The 17432-nt window shown below is 38.1% G+C and overlaps 1 protein-coding gene across 1 annotated transcript in view; it reads right to left on the minus strand.

The window, feature by feature from the left end:
- The window catches only part of rps6kal (ribosomal protein S6 kinase a, like), a 36125-nt gene extending 19203 nt beyond the window's left edge, over positions 1 to 16922 (minus strand). The window contains exons 1-12 of the mRNA XM_066649133.1: positions 16598 to 16922; positions 11666 to 11725; positions 10394 to 10510; positions 6338 to 6419; positions 6127 to 6207; positions 4008 to 4087; positions 1962 to 2068; positions 1534 to 1571; positions 1206 to 1348; positions 983 to 1053; positions 804 to 892; positions 653 to 717 (exon numbers count right to left, since the gene is read on the minus strand). Coding sequence (XP_066505230.1) covers positions 653 to 717; positions 804 to 892; positions 983 to 1053; positions 1206 to 1348; positions 1534 to 1571; positions 1962 to 2068; positions 4008 to 4087; positions 6127 to 6207; positions 6338 to 6419; positions 10394 to 10510; positions 11666 to 11725; positions 16598 to 16669 — 1005 coding nt within the window. The 5' untranslated portion in view covers positions 16670 to 16922. The remainder of the gene's footprint in view (positions 1 to 652; positions 718 to 803; positions 893 to 982; positions 1054 to 1205; positions 1349 to 1533; positions 1572 to 1961; positions 2069 to 4007; positions 4088 to 6126; positions 6208 to 6337; positions 6420 to 10393; positions 10511 to 11665; positions 11726 to 16597) is intronic.
- Positions 16923 to 17432: the final 510 nt, after the last annotated feature.

Below are 17432 nucleotides of genomic sequence, written 5' to 3' on the forward strand. Positions count from 1 at the left end.
TCTACAACAAGTAAACATAAATTTCTTTCTTCAAGCATATATTTGAAAAGTAGACCCTTTAAGGTTTCTGAGAATAGGTTTATGATGTTTCTCGCTGAGTTACATAAGTGTTTTGGTGCAAGTTCTGATTCATCCTGCTGACGAAAGCGCAGACTCCAGAGGGTTAATGATGCTTCTGGTAATTCTTCTTCCTGTTTCCAGGCAACAGTGGCACTGTAACTGTCAGTCAGAGAAGCTTACTTGTTATGGCTTCAATGCATAAAATTATATATTTTAATTATTTAAAGTAGTAAACGTGCTGCTGTTTGTTAGGATTCTACTTAATAAAAAACTGCAGCCACTAATCCTCTCTCTGCTGTCAGTGAAAGCCTGCTTTATGTTTCATCTGAATGATCTTACACACACACACACTCGCCAGTGTGTGTTTGTGTGGGTTGAATGTTGAGTGTTGATTGTAAAGCGTCCTTGGGTTCCTAAGAAGGCCATTCGGAAAATGCATTCACATTAAAAAGGTTACTTGTGATGTCAAGAGACTGCAACATTCTTTCACTTTCCATTTGAAGCTCGCACATGTTTTACTATCTCGTCACCATGGTGGATGAAATTATCGCAAACTTTTTTTTAAGCTGTGTTTTAATTAGCTGATACTCACATTCCAGTCTATGGTGGAGAAGAAGGCATGTCGTTTGATCTCCTCTACTCCATCTGGCCCAGCTCCTGGGAAATATTTTTATATACATAAACTTTCTGGCGAAACAGGCCTTGGGTTTTGGCTTCAGATGCTGAAAAGAAGTGCCACTTACCTAAACGATTTGCTGGGTTTCTTTTGAAGAGCATTCGTAAAAGACTCTGAGCTTCCAAGCTTAAAAACTGTGGCATTCCTAGTTTAGCTCTGATTTAATGTAAACAAACATAGTTGAAGTATTAATAACAATATAAAAAATTTACAATAATAATGTTTTCATATTAAGATCCTACTTACTTGAGGATCATGTTCATAGTTTCATTTCGGTCTTTTCCTTGAAACGGTAGTGTCCCTGTCAGCATTTCAAACTGTAAGCGAAAGATTTTTAATTTTATACTTTGTACTCAGAGTAGATGCATCTAATGTTGATATGTAAAAATGGCAAACTAAAATATGTAGCTATTAATACGTATTGCATCTTATAATCCAAGTGAAGTGTGTACGTGTCGGTCTGTTTTACCATCAAAACACCTAGAGACCACCAGTCTGCACTCTGCGTGTGTCCTCTCCTGTTGACCACCTCAGGGGCCATATATTCCACAGTGCCACAAAAAGAGTAAGCTTTTCTATCCTGGTCTACTGATTCTTTACTGAGCCCAAAGTCTGCAACAGGAGCATCAATGCATAAGAACTACAAATGAACAGAGGACATACATCACAGCAGTATGCATGCTCAACCATGCAGCGTCTGATGATTTAGAAGCACTGAGTTGATGTTATATACATTTCCATGCACGTATTTACATATATATGTAAGAACATAGCAACAGGGAGAAAGGTATATGTACCTGTTAACTTGATATGTCCAGCTTCATCAAGCAAAATGCTGAAAATTAAAATCAGATTCTCCAATACAAGTACACAAATACATGGTTACAATAAAAACACAACATAAATTAGACAAAATGTTACACACGGTCTTTTGATTGTGTAATTTATAAGGATTTTTAAAATAGAGAGATGGATTTCTAAAAGGTATGCAGAGTAATCATACCAAGCACTCTTTATTTACAGTGCACTCATCCAGAGCAGTGACCCTTTAGTGGACATGCTTAACGAAGGTATTGTTAGACACTAATCAGAAGACTTATACCAGTGCTGCTTATTTGTGAGAAACTCCCACAAACAGACACACAGAAGCAAAGACTTATACAGAAAGAAAGAGACAGATAGATAGACAGATAGACATGTATTTGAGAGAAAGATGATACTTTACTTTTCAGGCTTCAGGTCTCTGTAAACAATGCCTAGGTTGTGAAGATGATCCAATGCAAGGGCCAGCTCTGCAAGGTAGAATTTCACATCCTCCTCTGTAAACATAACCTAGTAAGAACTAAACAGATTTACTTTCTGAACTTTGCACAAAAAAAAGAACAAAAAATAAAATCAAATAACAGCATATGTAATCACAGAACAGGAGAAAACAAGTTACTGTTATAAAGATTACACAGTAAAGCACAAGAACAAAATTACAAAGAGATATATTAAACATATAAACACATAACACTGATACACATATATTCATCATATGCTCCAGTGACTGGCATATTTAAATATGTCCTACTATGAGAGGTTCCAAATGTTAAAATGAACTTATTTGAAAACCCACATTACTACTTTTGTATTTAAAGAAAATTAATGTTATGATACAATTTTAAATTAAGGTTAGGTTCTTGCCTATAAACTGGATTCTCTGGGTTTGTTTGCATTTACTGGTTGCTAATGGCAGTCAAAAATCTAAATCTAAGGATCTGAAATCATTACCAGCCTATACATGTACACTCAGGCAGCATGGAACCAAACAAGAGAAATCTTTCAGAATCTCTCCATCAAAAACATAACGAATGCTACATTAATTACAGTGACATTGCCAAAGGAAATATGTGTGTCAATATCTTTAGTCGGAAAATGGGTGAAAAGCTTGCAAATCGAAAGCAACAGCAATACACAGGTTAAACATGTGCAGTACGGGTTAAGTGTAGCAGAAAGGAACAGCTACAATATTTAATGCAACATCTATGAATGACGTGACACACACTGTCCTTGTTTTTTCTCATGCCATCAACTGATGGGTGCTATCCATGGTGCTGAGTTGATGGTAGACTCTACAATCATACCCTCAAAATGTCCTCACGGGGGTCTGTTTCTAAAACACATACACTCACAGATTTGGCATTTTTCTGATCGTGTGTGAAAACTGACACTGAAGCAGTTTTACTAACGTAAATCTGGTCAATGAAAAGATCTGGTCCAGTGCACAAACTTTTCACAGTATGACAGTCAGAATGATGTGGGCATTACCGCATGTGCAGATTAGCAGTTCACAAAGCTACAGACAACCCATCATTTTCTATGACGCTAGTTGCAGCAAATTGCAGTGATTAAAAAATATATATATATATATATATATATATATATATATATTTTTTTTTTTTTTTTTTTTGGCCATAACGTGACAAGAAAAAATGATCCCTAGTCTTGCTTAACTTTATTTGTCCTTAATATCAATTAATTATAACAGCATTTAAAAAGTAATACAGTGTCTACATATTATATTGAGTAATGTTAAGACTGAAGAGTGTATCAGCCCAAAAATTGGGGGGTACATTATGGATTTGTTGCTGGAAGTAGATTTTATTGCAGGCAGATTTCTAAACAGGTATAATTGACCTTTGGTCTGCCGCAATTAGCATGTTCAGCAATCACAGCTGAACTTTCAGAACAGCCTCTATTCTATGTCAGGTTAAATGAAACATTAATGCTAGACGTTAATCACTTTACTTATGATATTTTATACAGTTCATGTACATCTTGAAGTATGGTAATACTAATGTGCTTATAAAACATATAAACCAATAATTTATTTATTTATTTATTTTTAAACCTGCAGCAAAGTAGTTACCGTGTTGTTACCATAACTTCTAATCAACACTAATTGATTTTAAATTTTACAACGTGCCTGTAGAGCCAAATTATGCACTGAAATTTCGAATATCAAACAAGTTGAAATTTGTCATTTTAAATTCCTCAAAAATAAACAAACCAACAACAAAGACCACTTATGTTTTGGATGTTTTGGATACTAATGGTTCTAGCGGGAAATTGGTTACATTTCTTACTCAGATGCAAAGCCACAATGACATAGTATGTGTGGACCTTTGAAGAAAGGAACATTATGGGCTAATTCACCAGCCTTTCCCAGGGAGCATGACAGGTAAAGACTGCTGTTAAAGGGTAGAGCATGAGAAAGGAGGACGCTTACCTCTTTGGATAAGCGAGTAAATACATCTCCACCCCTGAGAAAATCCAAAATTAAATAGAGTTTCCCTTCTGTCTGAAAGGCTGTGAGTGAAAGGCAGAAACACTGTATAAGACATATGCACACACATTAACACACATGCACAAAACCTTTTTTTATCACATTCCATCAGTCCTTCTTTCCATATGGTGAATATCCACCAAAGCACTACATTATACAAAACTGAAGCCACGCACAGGATGTGACTTGCTGCTTCCAGCAAACAAAGTATTGAATATAAACCAATGACAAGAACACACTGAAAGAAATGAAGAGAGCAGAATACGAAACAATGAGGGGCTGTTTTATATACCACCATTCCGAAAGACAGAATGGAGAGTAGACCCCTGGACAAAATTAGGGAATCACAAAACTGGATATTCACCCAGATTTGTTTTACTTTGTAGCAAATAAATAAATCAAAGATATGACAAGTGACCAGGGCGGCACGGTGGCGCAGCAGGTAGTGTCGCAGTCACACAGCTCCAGGGGCCTGGAGGTTGTGGGTTCGATTCCCGCTCCGGGTGACTGTCTGTGAGGAGTTGGTGTGTTCTCCCCGTGTCCGCGTGGGTTTCCTCCGGGTGCTCCGGTTTCCTCCCACAGTCCAATAAACACACGTTGATAGGTGGATTGGTGACTCAAAAGTGTCTGTAGGTGTGAATGTGTGTGTGTCTGTGTTGCCCTGTGAAGGACTGGCGCCCCCTCCAGGGTGTATTCGTGCCTTGCGCCCAATGATTCCAGGTAGGCTCTGGACCCACCGTGACCCTGAACTGGATAAGGGTTACAGATAATGAATGAATGAATGAATAAACAAATGACTATAATTAATGGCATTTTTTCCATATCAACCTGAGGGAAACATTAAGGCATCATTCAGTGTTGAAAAAACATCATGGAATCATCCAAAAAACTAAAAAGTATTAATATCTTGTTGGGTTTACATTTGAAGGCATTTTATTCCTTCAAAAAATAAATAAATAAATAAACGCCTATAGAGCTGGTTCCATCTTTCTTGAATAGTCGTTGATCAACTTCATTCATAGACCATTTTTTTTGTTTGGTTGTTTGTTTGTTCTGTTTCCACAGATGTTGAGACTTTGATATCCAGACATTTGGCTGACCACTTCTTTGAGTTGACACGCTTTTACTGAAGAATACCTGTAACACTTTTTTCTTTGTTGTAGGACACATTGCTGAAAAAATGAAACTGACTACATCAAGACCAAAAGCATGTTTTAAATCAATGTTCTAAGAAAAGATTTTTTTTTAAACACAAGGTTATAGCTGCAACCTTCCCAGGTGCTTTACCTCACATATAATGTTACATCATTACATCATTCTTTTCTAATTATGACATATATCCAGTTATCCACACACGATGATCGCTATTTAGCCCACTGTAATATATATATTTTTTTCTTTAGGTGTTAATGCTGTTATTTGTTTGGCTTTTTAACACATAAATCCCATTTCATTCAGATGATTTCTTAGAATTCTTTCTAACACAGAGAAAGTGCTTTCAGTTGATACATATTTGACTAAATTAATATATTCCTTTTAAATTCATACTTACACAAAATCTTACACATAGCTAACTGGGAATCACCAGCCTCCCTTGCTAAAATCTGTACTGAATTTTTTAGTTGAAAGTGGTTTTATAATTGTTTCTGCTATTTCAACTGACAGTTCACTTTGGAGCAGTTTTCTTTCAATTATCCAAGTCTAACAGCTTTTTAATGTCTGTAAGCACTCCCTTTAAACTGCAAATTAATTTGCATTTTAGACTAGAGCTGAAATTTGTCTTAGTATTGCAAATTTGTTTTCCTTCCTCAGCACTGAGTGATTCCACAGACTTCCTGTTTAGGATTGTGAGAAAATAGTGTCATTAACTGAAATGATTCTATATTTATAAATTTCATCAAAGGTGTGCACGTCATATCTGTGATTCGTTTGTTTCCTAGAAGGTAAAACTTCTGGTTGAACAATCTTCAAATGTGCGACTCCATTATTCGTCCCAGGTGTAGTAGCAAATAAACAGAGAATGACAGAAAAAGAGAGCCTTGGAGGGTCATGCTGAGCTTACCATAGTGCAACTTTACAATGAAGGGATGATTCACTTCCACCAGAATATCCCGCTCCATCTTTGTGCGAACCCTGTCCCTCACTGTCAACAAGAGACAAAATGAGGCTCTTCAAAACCCCAGTTTCAGATTGTTCTAAATGGTAAATGGCAAACATCCATCATTGAAAATCCTTTTCAAAGCACTGTTCGCTGAACACAGATGATGACTCACCTTTTAAAGATGCCTTTTTGAGGACCTTCATTGCATACAGCTGACCAGCATCCGGACCCATTATCTTTCGCACCAGGAACACCTGAGACCAAGGAAATTGGACTGATTAAGTAAGTGGCCTCTGAAAGCAGCAACGGCCTAGCATAAAAACTGCACTTGCTATTTGTGTCCTAAACAACTCCAGCACTAGGTTCAAACATCCCCTGGAACAACTTTCATGATTAAACAGATCAGATAATTATCAGGTACCACTGAATCTAATGTTTATGTTCCTCATTACAAATTACACACAGTGCTTAAGAAACCAAAACTGGTTTAAAATACCATTTAAAGCAGCCAATTAGCCATTCATATTTTGTTAAGGGTATAACAGAGCTTATGTAATCATCCTTCATTGGAAATGAAATCACACTTTTGCTCAGTTTTGTTTCACGGGGTAATGATGGGATCCATAATTTCAATACAGTTTATCAAACAGGGAAGATGAATATAAAAATATTGCATTGGCCACTTGGGCCACCAAGTCAATCAGGCCTGTAGACACTGGCCATCATGTTTCTTTTCTTTTTTCTCAATATGTTGGTCACATACATGTTATTACAATTAACAATCCTGCAAAATCCTTAATATTGCTCATCATCCTTATCTGATTCATTTTTATTGATAGCACAGCCGCTAATTATGAAGCCATATTTTAGCAAACTAGCCTTTTTAAAAAGACGTTTATCTAGCTAATGTCACAGCAAGTGAAATCTGAAAATAATGTCAGCAGTTTTCCTGGCTCAAAATGGGATCTAAGGTCAGTTGCCCAGGTGGATGTGCCTTCAACTGATTTAAGCAACCACAGTTTTTCAGTAACTTAAGTTAATTAAATATTTGAAGAAAATTACCATTTAATTTTCCTCGTGTTAACAGTAAATTGTCTAGAATTAATTAGTGTTTATGCCACTATGTTTATTTTAAATGTGACTTACAATTTCATAAAGTAGACTGTGTTGTAGGGCTGGGCAATTAATCGAAAAAATGAATCGAAATCATCATTCAGAACTTCTAATTGACACAGTCTTGTCTATATCAATTTTTTTTATTCTGTTATGTTCCCACTGTGTGTTCATGTACTGTCCCTTTAAAACCATGCTACAAAGCTTTAGTCACATGATTCTGCCTCTATTTGCCACATGGAAGCAACCTAAATGCAGAGGCCCACCAAGTGACTCGAGCAGCTCGTACCAAATAAAAACACAGCGTCTGTGGTTTGGACGTGCTGTGTTTTGACTCTAATTAATACGACACTGAACAAAAAGAAGTCAAATGTAAGCGCTGAGATTATGTAAAAGCATAATCACACACCAAATATAAACAGTGCTCTGAAAACAATAGACAACATTAGAAAAAAATATCCCATATTTAATACTGGAGCATATTTAAAGCACACGGCTCGTCAAAAATGAGGGTTAAAAAATATAAAATCAAAACAATCGTTCATTAATTGCAGTCATGGTAAAATGTACAATTAATCGTGATATTGAATTGTGCTCACATCATCCAGCACTACTGTGTTGGATCCTAGGAACATATTTACAGTGGCAAAATATACTGTATCTAATATAGGGCTGCAACAACTAATCGATTAAAATCGAGTGTTAAAATAGTTTGCAACTAATTTAATAATCGATTTGTTGGGTCTAAGTTATTATACACATAGGTACAGTTGCTACACGTGACGAACTCTGGAAGAAGGGTTTGAAAAATGGCGGAGGCGGTCACAGCAGAGGATAATGTTAGCACAAGCAGAGAGAAAAATGTACGACCCGAGTCATCAAAAGTATGGGAACACTTTACTTTAACGCCTTCAAGGAACAGCGTTAGGTGCAAAATGTGCACAGCTGATCTCGCATGGCACGGCAGCACAACATCACTGCATGAGCATCTGAAAAGGAAGCCTGTTGGTGCTATGTGTGAAAGAGATTAAGTATAGTAAGTTAATTCTACTTTTTCTCTCACTCAATGTTACTAGAGCCTGCTAGAGTAGTTAAACAACATTTGTTTTTCTTCGTACATTGATATTACACTCGCGTTTAGCGAACAAACCTTAGCATCCCCCCCGAGTTTTCTCTTCCACCTTAAATGTGTCAGCTCGACCAGCAGTTCCAAAACAGGCTGTAGCTTTAGTCAAGCTAACGTTAGTGACAAGTTCTATTTTTTCTCTCACTCAATGTCACTAGAGCCTGCTAGAGTAGTTAAACAAGATGTCTCATTTTTAGTAAATTTATATCACTCTTGTATTTAGCGAGTTTTCCGTTCCACCTTAAATGTGGCGGCAGTTACATTCAGAGTTAAAAAAAAAAATCCAAACATTTTTTTTAAATAATACATTTAAAGCCTTTTTCAAGGTCTTTTCTGACTGGCATTGCGTGTTAGTGTCTGAGTATCACAGCCAAGTGTATAATACATTATAAGTGTATATTACATTACATACACTGTGTTAAATATTGATGAATATAAAATTAATGTAACAGTTGGGTTAATTCTTCATGTAAACACTAATTTTTTAATAATGGTAGGTTGTGTGTTCCTTATACAATTACAACATTAGTTCTCTAAAATCTTAAATATCTTAACCATATCTGATCATGTGTTAGATGAATTTCTCTTTTATTCTCAGCACATGGCAGCATCACCCAATATCCATTTATGTAACTTCAATTTGTCTGCATTGTTGTCTGCATTTTAGATCAGTAGTTATTAACTTAAAAAAGGTGTATGTTCATATCTACACTTTCTCTCTCACCTCAGATAAAAACAGCCCAGCATTGCTGACTATGTTTTGAAGAAGATCTGCACACCACAGCAAGCAGCTGTTCTCACTGATGGTATCCTGAATATGCGAGTAACAGACAGGAAACCAAATTTGGCTTGTCTTCCTTTTTATCCGATTAATAATCAATTAATCGAAAAAATAATCAACAGATTAATCGATTATCAAAATAATCATTAGTTGCAGCCCTAATCTAATATCTGTTTTGCTTTTGTAATGTAACATGAAAATTATTGTAAAAATACAGCAAACCATAGAATATAATCAGCTTTACTAGCTGCCAAAAGTGATACAAAAATCTTTGTATTCACTAGATAATTCAATTTACTTTTCATTAAACTGTCCTGTTATTTTAGATTTGAAAGCAAGAAGACATTTACTTATCTGTTTTAAAAATCGAATAAATCTTACAACGCACACTACATTATGTCTGCTCTTTGCAGATGCATGTTAGCTTCCTATTTTAAATGTGCATTCTACCTTAAAAGGTTGATACAATGCAGTTAGTTCAGTTTAAAATGAACTGGGGAATGTAACTACCGGTTAGCTACAGAATGGGAAGCTTTTATTTATTACAGACACAAACTGAATTAATTTGTGCTTTGATTAAAAAAAGAGGTCCCTGTCTTTAGAGCATATAAGGTAAAGCTAATATAACTAAACAGATTTTAATTTCTTACATTTATGACATCTTTCCAGTTAGATGTCATTCGTTTATTTATTTATTTAATGAATCTATTTATGTTTTTGCTTATCCAAAAAACACTTTGTTTCAATGTTATATTACACTAGGTACAGTATTTTATGCCATATTAATTTGGCGCTTTTCAGTGTATTGCTGGAGATTAAAAAGAAATCCGGTGAGCTTTATTGCGGCAAGTTTGCAATTTGTGCAAAAGGCCCATTGCTTTTAAATAAAATGCAAATACGAGTGAATAATTTATTATTTATGGATACTGAAAAATTGCTTTCAATATTTTTGTGTAATGTTGCCTCTGAAAATGATAACATAACTAACAGTAATAACCGTATGCAAAGCTCAAAGGCCACAATGTAGGTCTAAAAGATTTAAATCCCCATCTATGATATTATTTCAATACTCACACTCTTAAAACGGCAACATTTCTAGTGCTAACAAAGTGAATCAGGCCTGTCTATATTCTTAATAAAATCATTGTTCATACAATACTGACGATAAGCCCAATATGCCCATGAGACTGACTTAAACAAGCACTCACCTTTCCGAACGAGCCTTGGCCCAGGACTTTGAGCAGCTCAAACTGGGAAGGGTCGGCCTTCTCACAGCCCTCCTTCACATGATGAGTGATAGGGATCTCCTTATAGGACCCTTCGTCCTGTACAGACAAAAACCTTTATAACAACACTGGATGCCCAAATACCTTCAGTTCAAACAAAGAATGAAGACTGGCTTAGCATTTATGACTATATAGATACATAAATATATATTATACAACTTAGATCACAGTAGGTGTCCACATTCATTTGATGGAAAATTGTTTCTTTCAAGAGGGCTTAGGTGCTAAACATGCATTTCTCACCCTAGCCAGAAACGCACGCATTTCACACCACACCAAGCGGTTGAACGCCTGATGGCTCATGGAAAACAGTCATCTCTGTAACTCCAAATGTGCCGTTCTCCGTATGAAAATGACTTTCTGTCCTCCCCACCATTAATATGAAGACTCAGGACTTTGGACCCACAATGCACCAGTCTGAATATAGATGTTAGGCAAACTAACGCCCTGGAGGAAAGAGTGTGAATCAGTATTCCCTGCTGGCTGAATTTATTATAACAGCCAACTTAATGGCATGCCTCGCGGAAAAAGTGTGCCACAGTAATTAATTGGCTGCTCCGAGTCAGAGCTTGTGGGCGAGGAAGCGAGGCAGGATAGGCCTCTCGGCGGACTCGACGCAACCTGAGAGACAGAGATAAGTCCAGGCCGCCAGGGTGTAAGCACGGACGAAAGTGCCTTTCACATCACAGCGGCGAGGGGGGGAAAAACAAAAATCCTGCCTGCATTATTAATAGGAGAGGGACTGAGATGGCGAAGCTGGCCGGTGCTGAGTACAAGGCAGAATCAGAGCTGAAGAGAAGCCTTTGCTTCCGAGAGCCACTAATCAGCTTAACTGGACGGAGATCTGACCTACTCCTATACCACACAGTATTACACAGACAAAACAAAGTGTCTGCTGGGAACTGGGCACATACATGAGTTCCTACAAGGGTGCACCATGGAGTCAGTTGTTTTGGAATCTTTCATATGATTTAGTTTCATATATCTGAAATGTGTTCTATTACTACAGCAAGCCTTATTAAATGGGGATGCAGCAACATATTAAGGGATTAGTGCTAAAACCCAAGCCTGGAAGCAACAGAACTGAAAGACGGCCCACACAAGTGCACACTATAGCTGTGATAACATCACCTGAAAGACACTCCTTACCCATGCATCTTCAAACACACACACACAAACCAAAGTTCTACTCACACAGTGTGGGAAGGACTCTCCTTCGTCCATTGGCTCGTCCATGATCTGATGCCCATTGACCTAAAAAAAAATTACAGCAAAACTGTAACATTAGAGCATTGACATAGTATTTTGCATAGCTACAATGCACCATCCTGACTATGTAACTGACGTTCTAGGTCTAAGGAAGAGGATCACAGGTCTGAACCCACATTTCTACTCCTACTTTATGTACATAATTTATTTCTAAAAATAAATGATTACTTATTTATCCCCCGGGCCCATATATAGGTTCTCTGAGAAATATTATACACATTATATGCAATAAAGCTTTATCTTTTTGTAACCATAATTAAAATGAGACATATTTTGAAATAATAAAACAACCTAGTCAGAAACAAAGGATAAAATGAGGGGTCCAGATTTTGTGGTTTCCTCCCCTCCTACAAAAGTTACATAGTTTAGCTTCTGCTGCTTAATAGGGCATTATATACAGCGTCATTTACACATATTTAAATGTGGGAATCTGAAATCTAGTGCTAGCTGCATGTGTATTGTATTTTAATGACTTATGTACTTCACTATATAGAGAGGAGCTATTTGCATTTCAACCAGAGACAGGCATGCTCTGTGACATCAGTATACTGCCATCCACACGAGAATGGTGACAACGGCGACTTCAGACATCTCCAACTTGGAATGCGTTTTTGAACACCTCTGTTTTCCTGTGGACAGGAGGCCAGATCTGTGTAAATAGGGCCTTCATATACCAGCCAATAATATATTCTGGAGAACGATTTGTTACTACAGAGAACAAGTCTGCACTGCTAGACTCCAATGACACTGTGCTTCACACAACTGCATCCGCTACTCTGCATTGCGCTTGTTGATGTAAAGCTTGGATGCAGTTGCTTGGCCATGGAAGCTCATTCCATGCAGCTCTCTACACACTGTTCTTGAGCTAATCTTAAGGCAACATGAAATTTGGAGGTCTGTAGCGATTGACTGTAGCGCACTAAGCATCCGCTGACGTCATTTTACATGGCCTAGCCATTCATGGCTGAGATGCTGTCATTCCCAATGGCTTCCACTTTGTTATAACACTAGTGATAGGTGACTGTGGAATATTTAGTAGCAAGGAAATTTCAGAGCTGAACCTGTTGCCTAGGTACTACACTGGAATTCACTGAGCTCCTGAGAGTGACACATTCTTCCACAAATATTTGTAGAATTAGTCTGCATGCCTAGGTGCTAGGTTTTATACGTGTGTGTCCATGGAAGTCATTGGAACACTTGAATTCAATTATTTGGACGATTAAGTGAAGTATTTTTGGCAATATTGTGTATCACTACCAGAGAACATTTTAGAAGAGTGATGTCCAATCTAACTAAACACACTAGTTAATCTAGTGGCCTAAGTCAGACAACTGATCATGTGTGCTCCTGCTTGTTTGAACTAAATGTTGTAATAACATAAGCTCTTTGTGAATAAGATTTTACTGCAATAGTCAATGTGAGAGAAAACAAATAACAGAAGAAAGTCTTGTGCTTATGCATAGGCCACAAGCTAGGCATGGCTACTGAGCAACAAAACCGCTCCAAGTCCCCAGCTCTGCGAGTGTGTCATGCTGAATCGGTGTGTAGGAGTGGAGTTGCAAGCCGCAGCGCTCTCTCTCTGCTTCTCCACAGCCTCCGTGTGGGAGAAAGTGAGGAGGGCACACTCCCCCGCTTCCCCCAACCATAGTGATGCACTCGTTTGGAAGGAGGCACTGACGTCAGTGTCCGTGGAGGTTAGAGGGTGTGAGGGGCGGCTTATGGTGTCCCACACTTCCGCCGCCTCCTTCTCTCAGCTGCGTGTGCACCACAAACAAGCATGGTACATCACTAACCGCCTCCACCATCAACAGTTTCACGACAACATTAAATAAATTAATAAGTCAAAAGGAGAAACATTTTATTTCCTTTATCTACTGCAAAAAAATAAATAAATAAATGCTGCTCTCTCAAAATTCAATTGTTTTAAAAGGTTTATATGATTCATTTTTTTGTAAAAGGACAGGTAGAATATGATTCTCCTTCCTTGTGAGGCTTTAAAGCTGTTTGGGGATTCAATGAACTCATGTAGGTTAAGCTGCCTAGGCTAGTCACTTCCGATCATGTCTTCCCACTGTTTGTTTACCTGTCCACTAGGCACACTGGAATGATAAGTGACTTTTGACAGGAACGTCCGTCTTAACTAAATACACAGACTGGCTCATGTCTGAAAGCAATGTAAGTAAATAAAAGCTCTTCCCTACAATAACCAGGCTTACGACCTTTTAAAATATAACTGCGAATACTGGCCCTAAGGTCAAAATTGCACAGTGACACAACACTCTTGTTTTGATGAAGAAAATACTGTGTATCTTTCTGCATCCCTGTTTAAAGCCATTAACAATCCAGCACACCAAGTCAATCTAATGCATTCGGCCCAATCCCTCAAGAGGATGACTCATACCATTTATCACCATCACTGAATGGAAATGCTACGTATTTTGCAAGAGGATCTCTGGAAAACCCAAAAAAAAAAAGTCTCTCTTACAGACCTTTGCTTCTTTTTACATGTAATGAGGAATATGGAATCTAAAACGTAAATACTCCTTTTCTAATGTTTACATAGATTGTATAGTTAATTCTACACATTCTCTGAGAAGCTTTGAGGAAATTATTCAAATCCCACGACCAGAAAGCTGAGGACTTCAGGTTTACTTGGGTCTTGAATCTACATCAAAAACAACAGTTCACATCATTGAATTTCTAGTGGCGAGTGGATGTATTTCTAAACGTTCTGTGATGACAACGAGTTTAACAAAACTCCAAATGGCACGTACAAATTTGGCTCCAAAGTTTTTTATAGCATACAATTAACATTACTCCCACACAGATCATGTAATACACATTAACGCATAACACCTTACCTCACCAACCAATACTAAAGGACTCAACCCCAAGTTATCCAACTGTAAGACTGCTCATGAATTGAAATACAAAAATATCTGAATAATACAGATATGTAACTAAATAATGGCACACAAATTTATCAGCACTGGGCAGATGTTTAGATTTGACAAAAGCTTTCTAGTGATTATTTTACAATTTTTACAACATTATTAACCCATTAGAAATGACTGTATATTTAATGCCAATAAGTCTCACTAATACTATACACACTTGTATCGGCTCAACAGTACTGTATAAAGCTACGCCTGGCACTTCCACTTTTACAAACTGGAGTCTGTCTCTTTCAGGACACCCTCAAAACAATCACATAACAGGTATTATCTGGATGGTTGATCATTCTCATTTCTGTAGTGACACTGACATTGCAGTCGTGGCCTGTTGGTTTGTGTTGTGCTGGTAGGGGTGGATCACACACAACAATACTGCTAAGAGTTCTACTCTACCCAATCACTGTTCACTCGATCAGACACAGCTATCTTGTCGGTCAACGTTCAAGATGCATATTCAGGAACAGCAGTTCGGTTGCTTCACGTCTAGTGTTAGTCATCCTCTCTACTTCTCTCTACCTCTACATATCAGTGATCACAGAACGCTGCCCACAGGATGCCACTGACTAGATATTTTTGGTTGGTGAACTATTTTCATTCTCATTTGATTGGTGGACTTTTCTCATTCCAATTTGTCACTGCAGGACCGAGAACGATCCAAGACCTGAATAATACTTGCTCCGCAGGGGTCCAGATCACTAATACAAGGTACATTGGGGCTAACAAAGTGTGCAGAGCAACAGACAATAGTATGTTCTTGTAAAACTACAAAGTATACCTATATTATAATATCAGGTCCAGTTGTTATTATCAATCTGCCACTGTTTTCCTGGGCACAATAAACTGAGATAGTATATATATATATATATATATATATAAAGAAGAAAAATAGTGAAACATTAGCTAGGTTATTAGACTTATATTTCTAGCCTCCTTAGTCAGTACCAAGGTACTTAACCTAAAAAATGCTGTCACTTTTCTCGTCTGGTCGTGTTAAATTACAAATACTACAATGTTTACGAGGTACAAACGTCTCAGAAGATAAACAGCGCAGCTAGTGTTTCGTGAGGCGAATGTCTTGACAGCGATGGATACGTTACTTCATTTATCATCCTGTAGATTTACAAAGCATTGTTTTCATTCAGGTTTTTTACTTCCCAGTTTAAGTAGTAGCTAATAACTTGCTGGCGAGAAACTCACTCTACATTTGTACTCTGTAGTGTCCTATCACCACAACACATGCACCAAGTTGCACTTATAAAACCCATATGGAACGGCTAAGGTTAGTTTTCCAGTCCGCCAACTCTGAGCAACTGCAGAGGAATTAAACCTTTAACTGAAGCTCAACTCATTCGCTTTAATGTTTCTGCAAGGACTCAAGCTGTAAGAGCACACAGTAAACAAATGTAACCCGTGTTCATATTAAAGTTTCCAGCAACTCTGGACCGAACTTCTGAAAAGAAGTACAAACTTTGTGACAGACGGAACACATTAAGACTTCAATAGGAACCCCCTTTTAGCTGTTTTGCTAACTGCTCATCTCTTATAAACTAGCATAATTGCTTTAGTTAGCTTCTCATTCGCCAGAATACTCCGTTCCACCTTAAAATCCTGCATCAGTTAAGTAGCATTCCGGCGCCTGGTAACGTCAGCTCTTACCTCAATCTTAGAGCGAAGCTGAAGTTAGCCTTTTGTCGGAATTCCACCTTAAATAAAGTCGTAACATCAGCAGGTTTTAAGGTGGACCGGATCATTGGGACAAGAGCAAGCGATTAAGAAGCCACATTCAGCTCTAACGTTGCTAGCACATTTCAGAGGTCGAACCCGCGGCTGTATATTTGCAGACGCTGCTTCTTTCTGAAGCTCTCAGTGAACTAAACTCTTTCAGCTGCGCACTTTAACATACCTCACTACTAACGCTATGCACCTCCATTTTGTGCCAGGAATCGTGCGGCTGGGCGAAAGGCATCATCATCATCCCGCGGTCACTCTCTGCTGTGGAGAGGCATTCCTCCGACTCGGGCTCGGCGGCTCCTTTGGACGCTCACTTGGAGCTAGGGACTGGTTAAAGTCCGGTTCGGGGCAGCACGGCCGGGGCTTAGACAGACACAGAGACGCTCTTTCCCGTGGAGGCTCTGCTCTGTTCTGTTCTTCTGGACCATACGCGAACCGAACCGGCCGAGAGTTACTTTCCCATTGACACGAATATGGCCGCCTCCGTGCTACCCACAGCAACGGGGCCGAGCGCTGACGTAGATTTGACGCAATTCAGTTTAGGATTTCCCCCGTCCAAGTACAGAAACACATACAATACAAAAATACATATAGTAATAACAAATAAAATAAAAATAAAGGAATTAAATTACAATACAAAAATTAGATATGTTTTTAAAATATATTAACGTCATCCAGAAAATCACCTCGTCGCTAGGCTCGTTGTCCAGTTTGTCAGCTTACCATAGGTGCAAATTGTTCTTCAGTTACAGACTGCAGTCCATGTGTTGCTCTGCTCAATTTCACCATGTCTGTAAATGGCCAGGAACCCCACAGAGCAGGCATTACTTGGTCCTTTCTGATCATTTTGTACCAGCGCAACACACGCTAGATACACCGCCACCACCACGTCAGAGCCGCTGCGATAATACCCAGTAACAGAAAGTGGGCTAAAACACCATACAGAGTAACAGATAGACCACAGTCTGTGATTATAGAGCTATAAAAGCTTTATAGTTAAAGGATGT

Source organism: Hoplias malabaricus, chromosome 17 (assembly GCF_029633855.1).
Source record: "Hoplias malabaricus isolate fHopMal1 chromosome 17, fHopMal1.hap1, whole genome shotgun sequence".
In the NCBI taxonomy this organism is placed as follows: domain Eukaryota; kingdom Metazoa; phylum Chordata; class Actinopteri; order Characiformes; family Erythrinidae; genus Hoplias; species Hoplias malabaricus.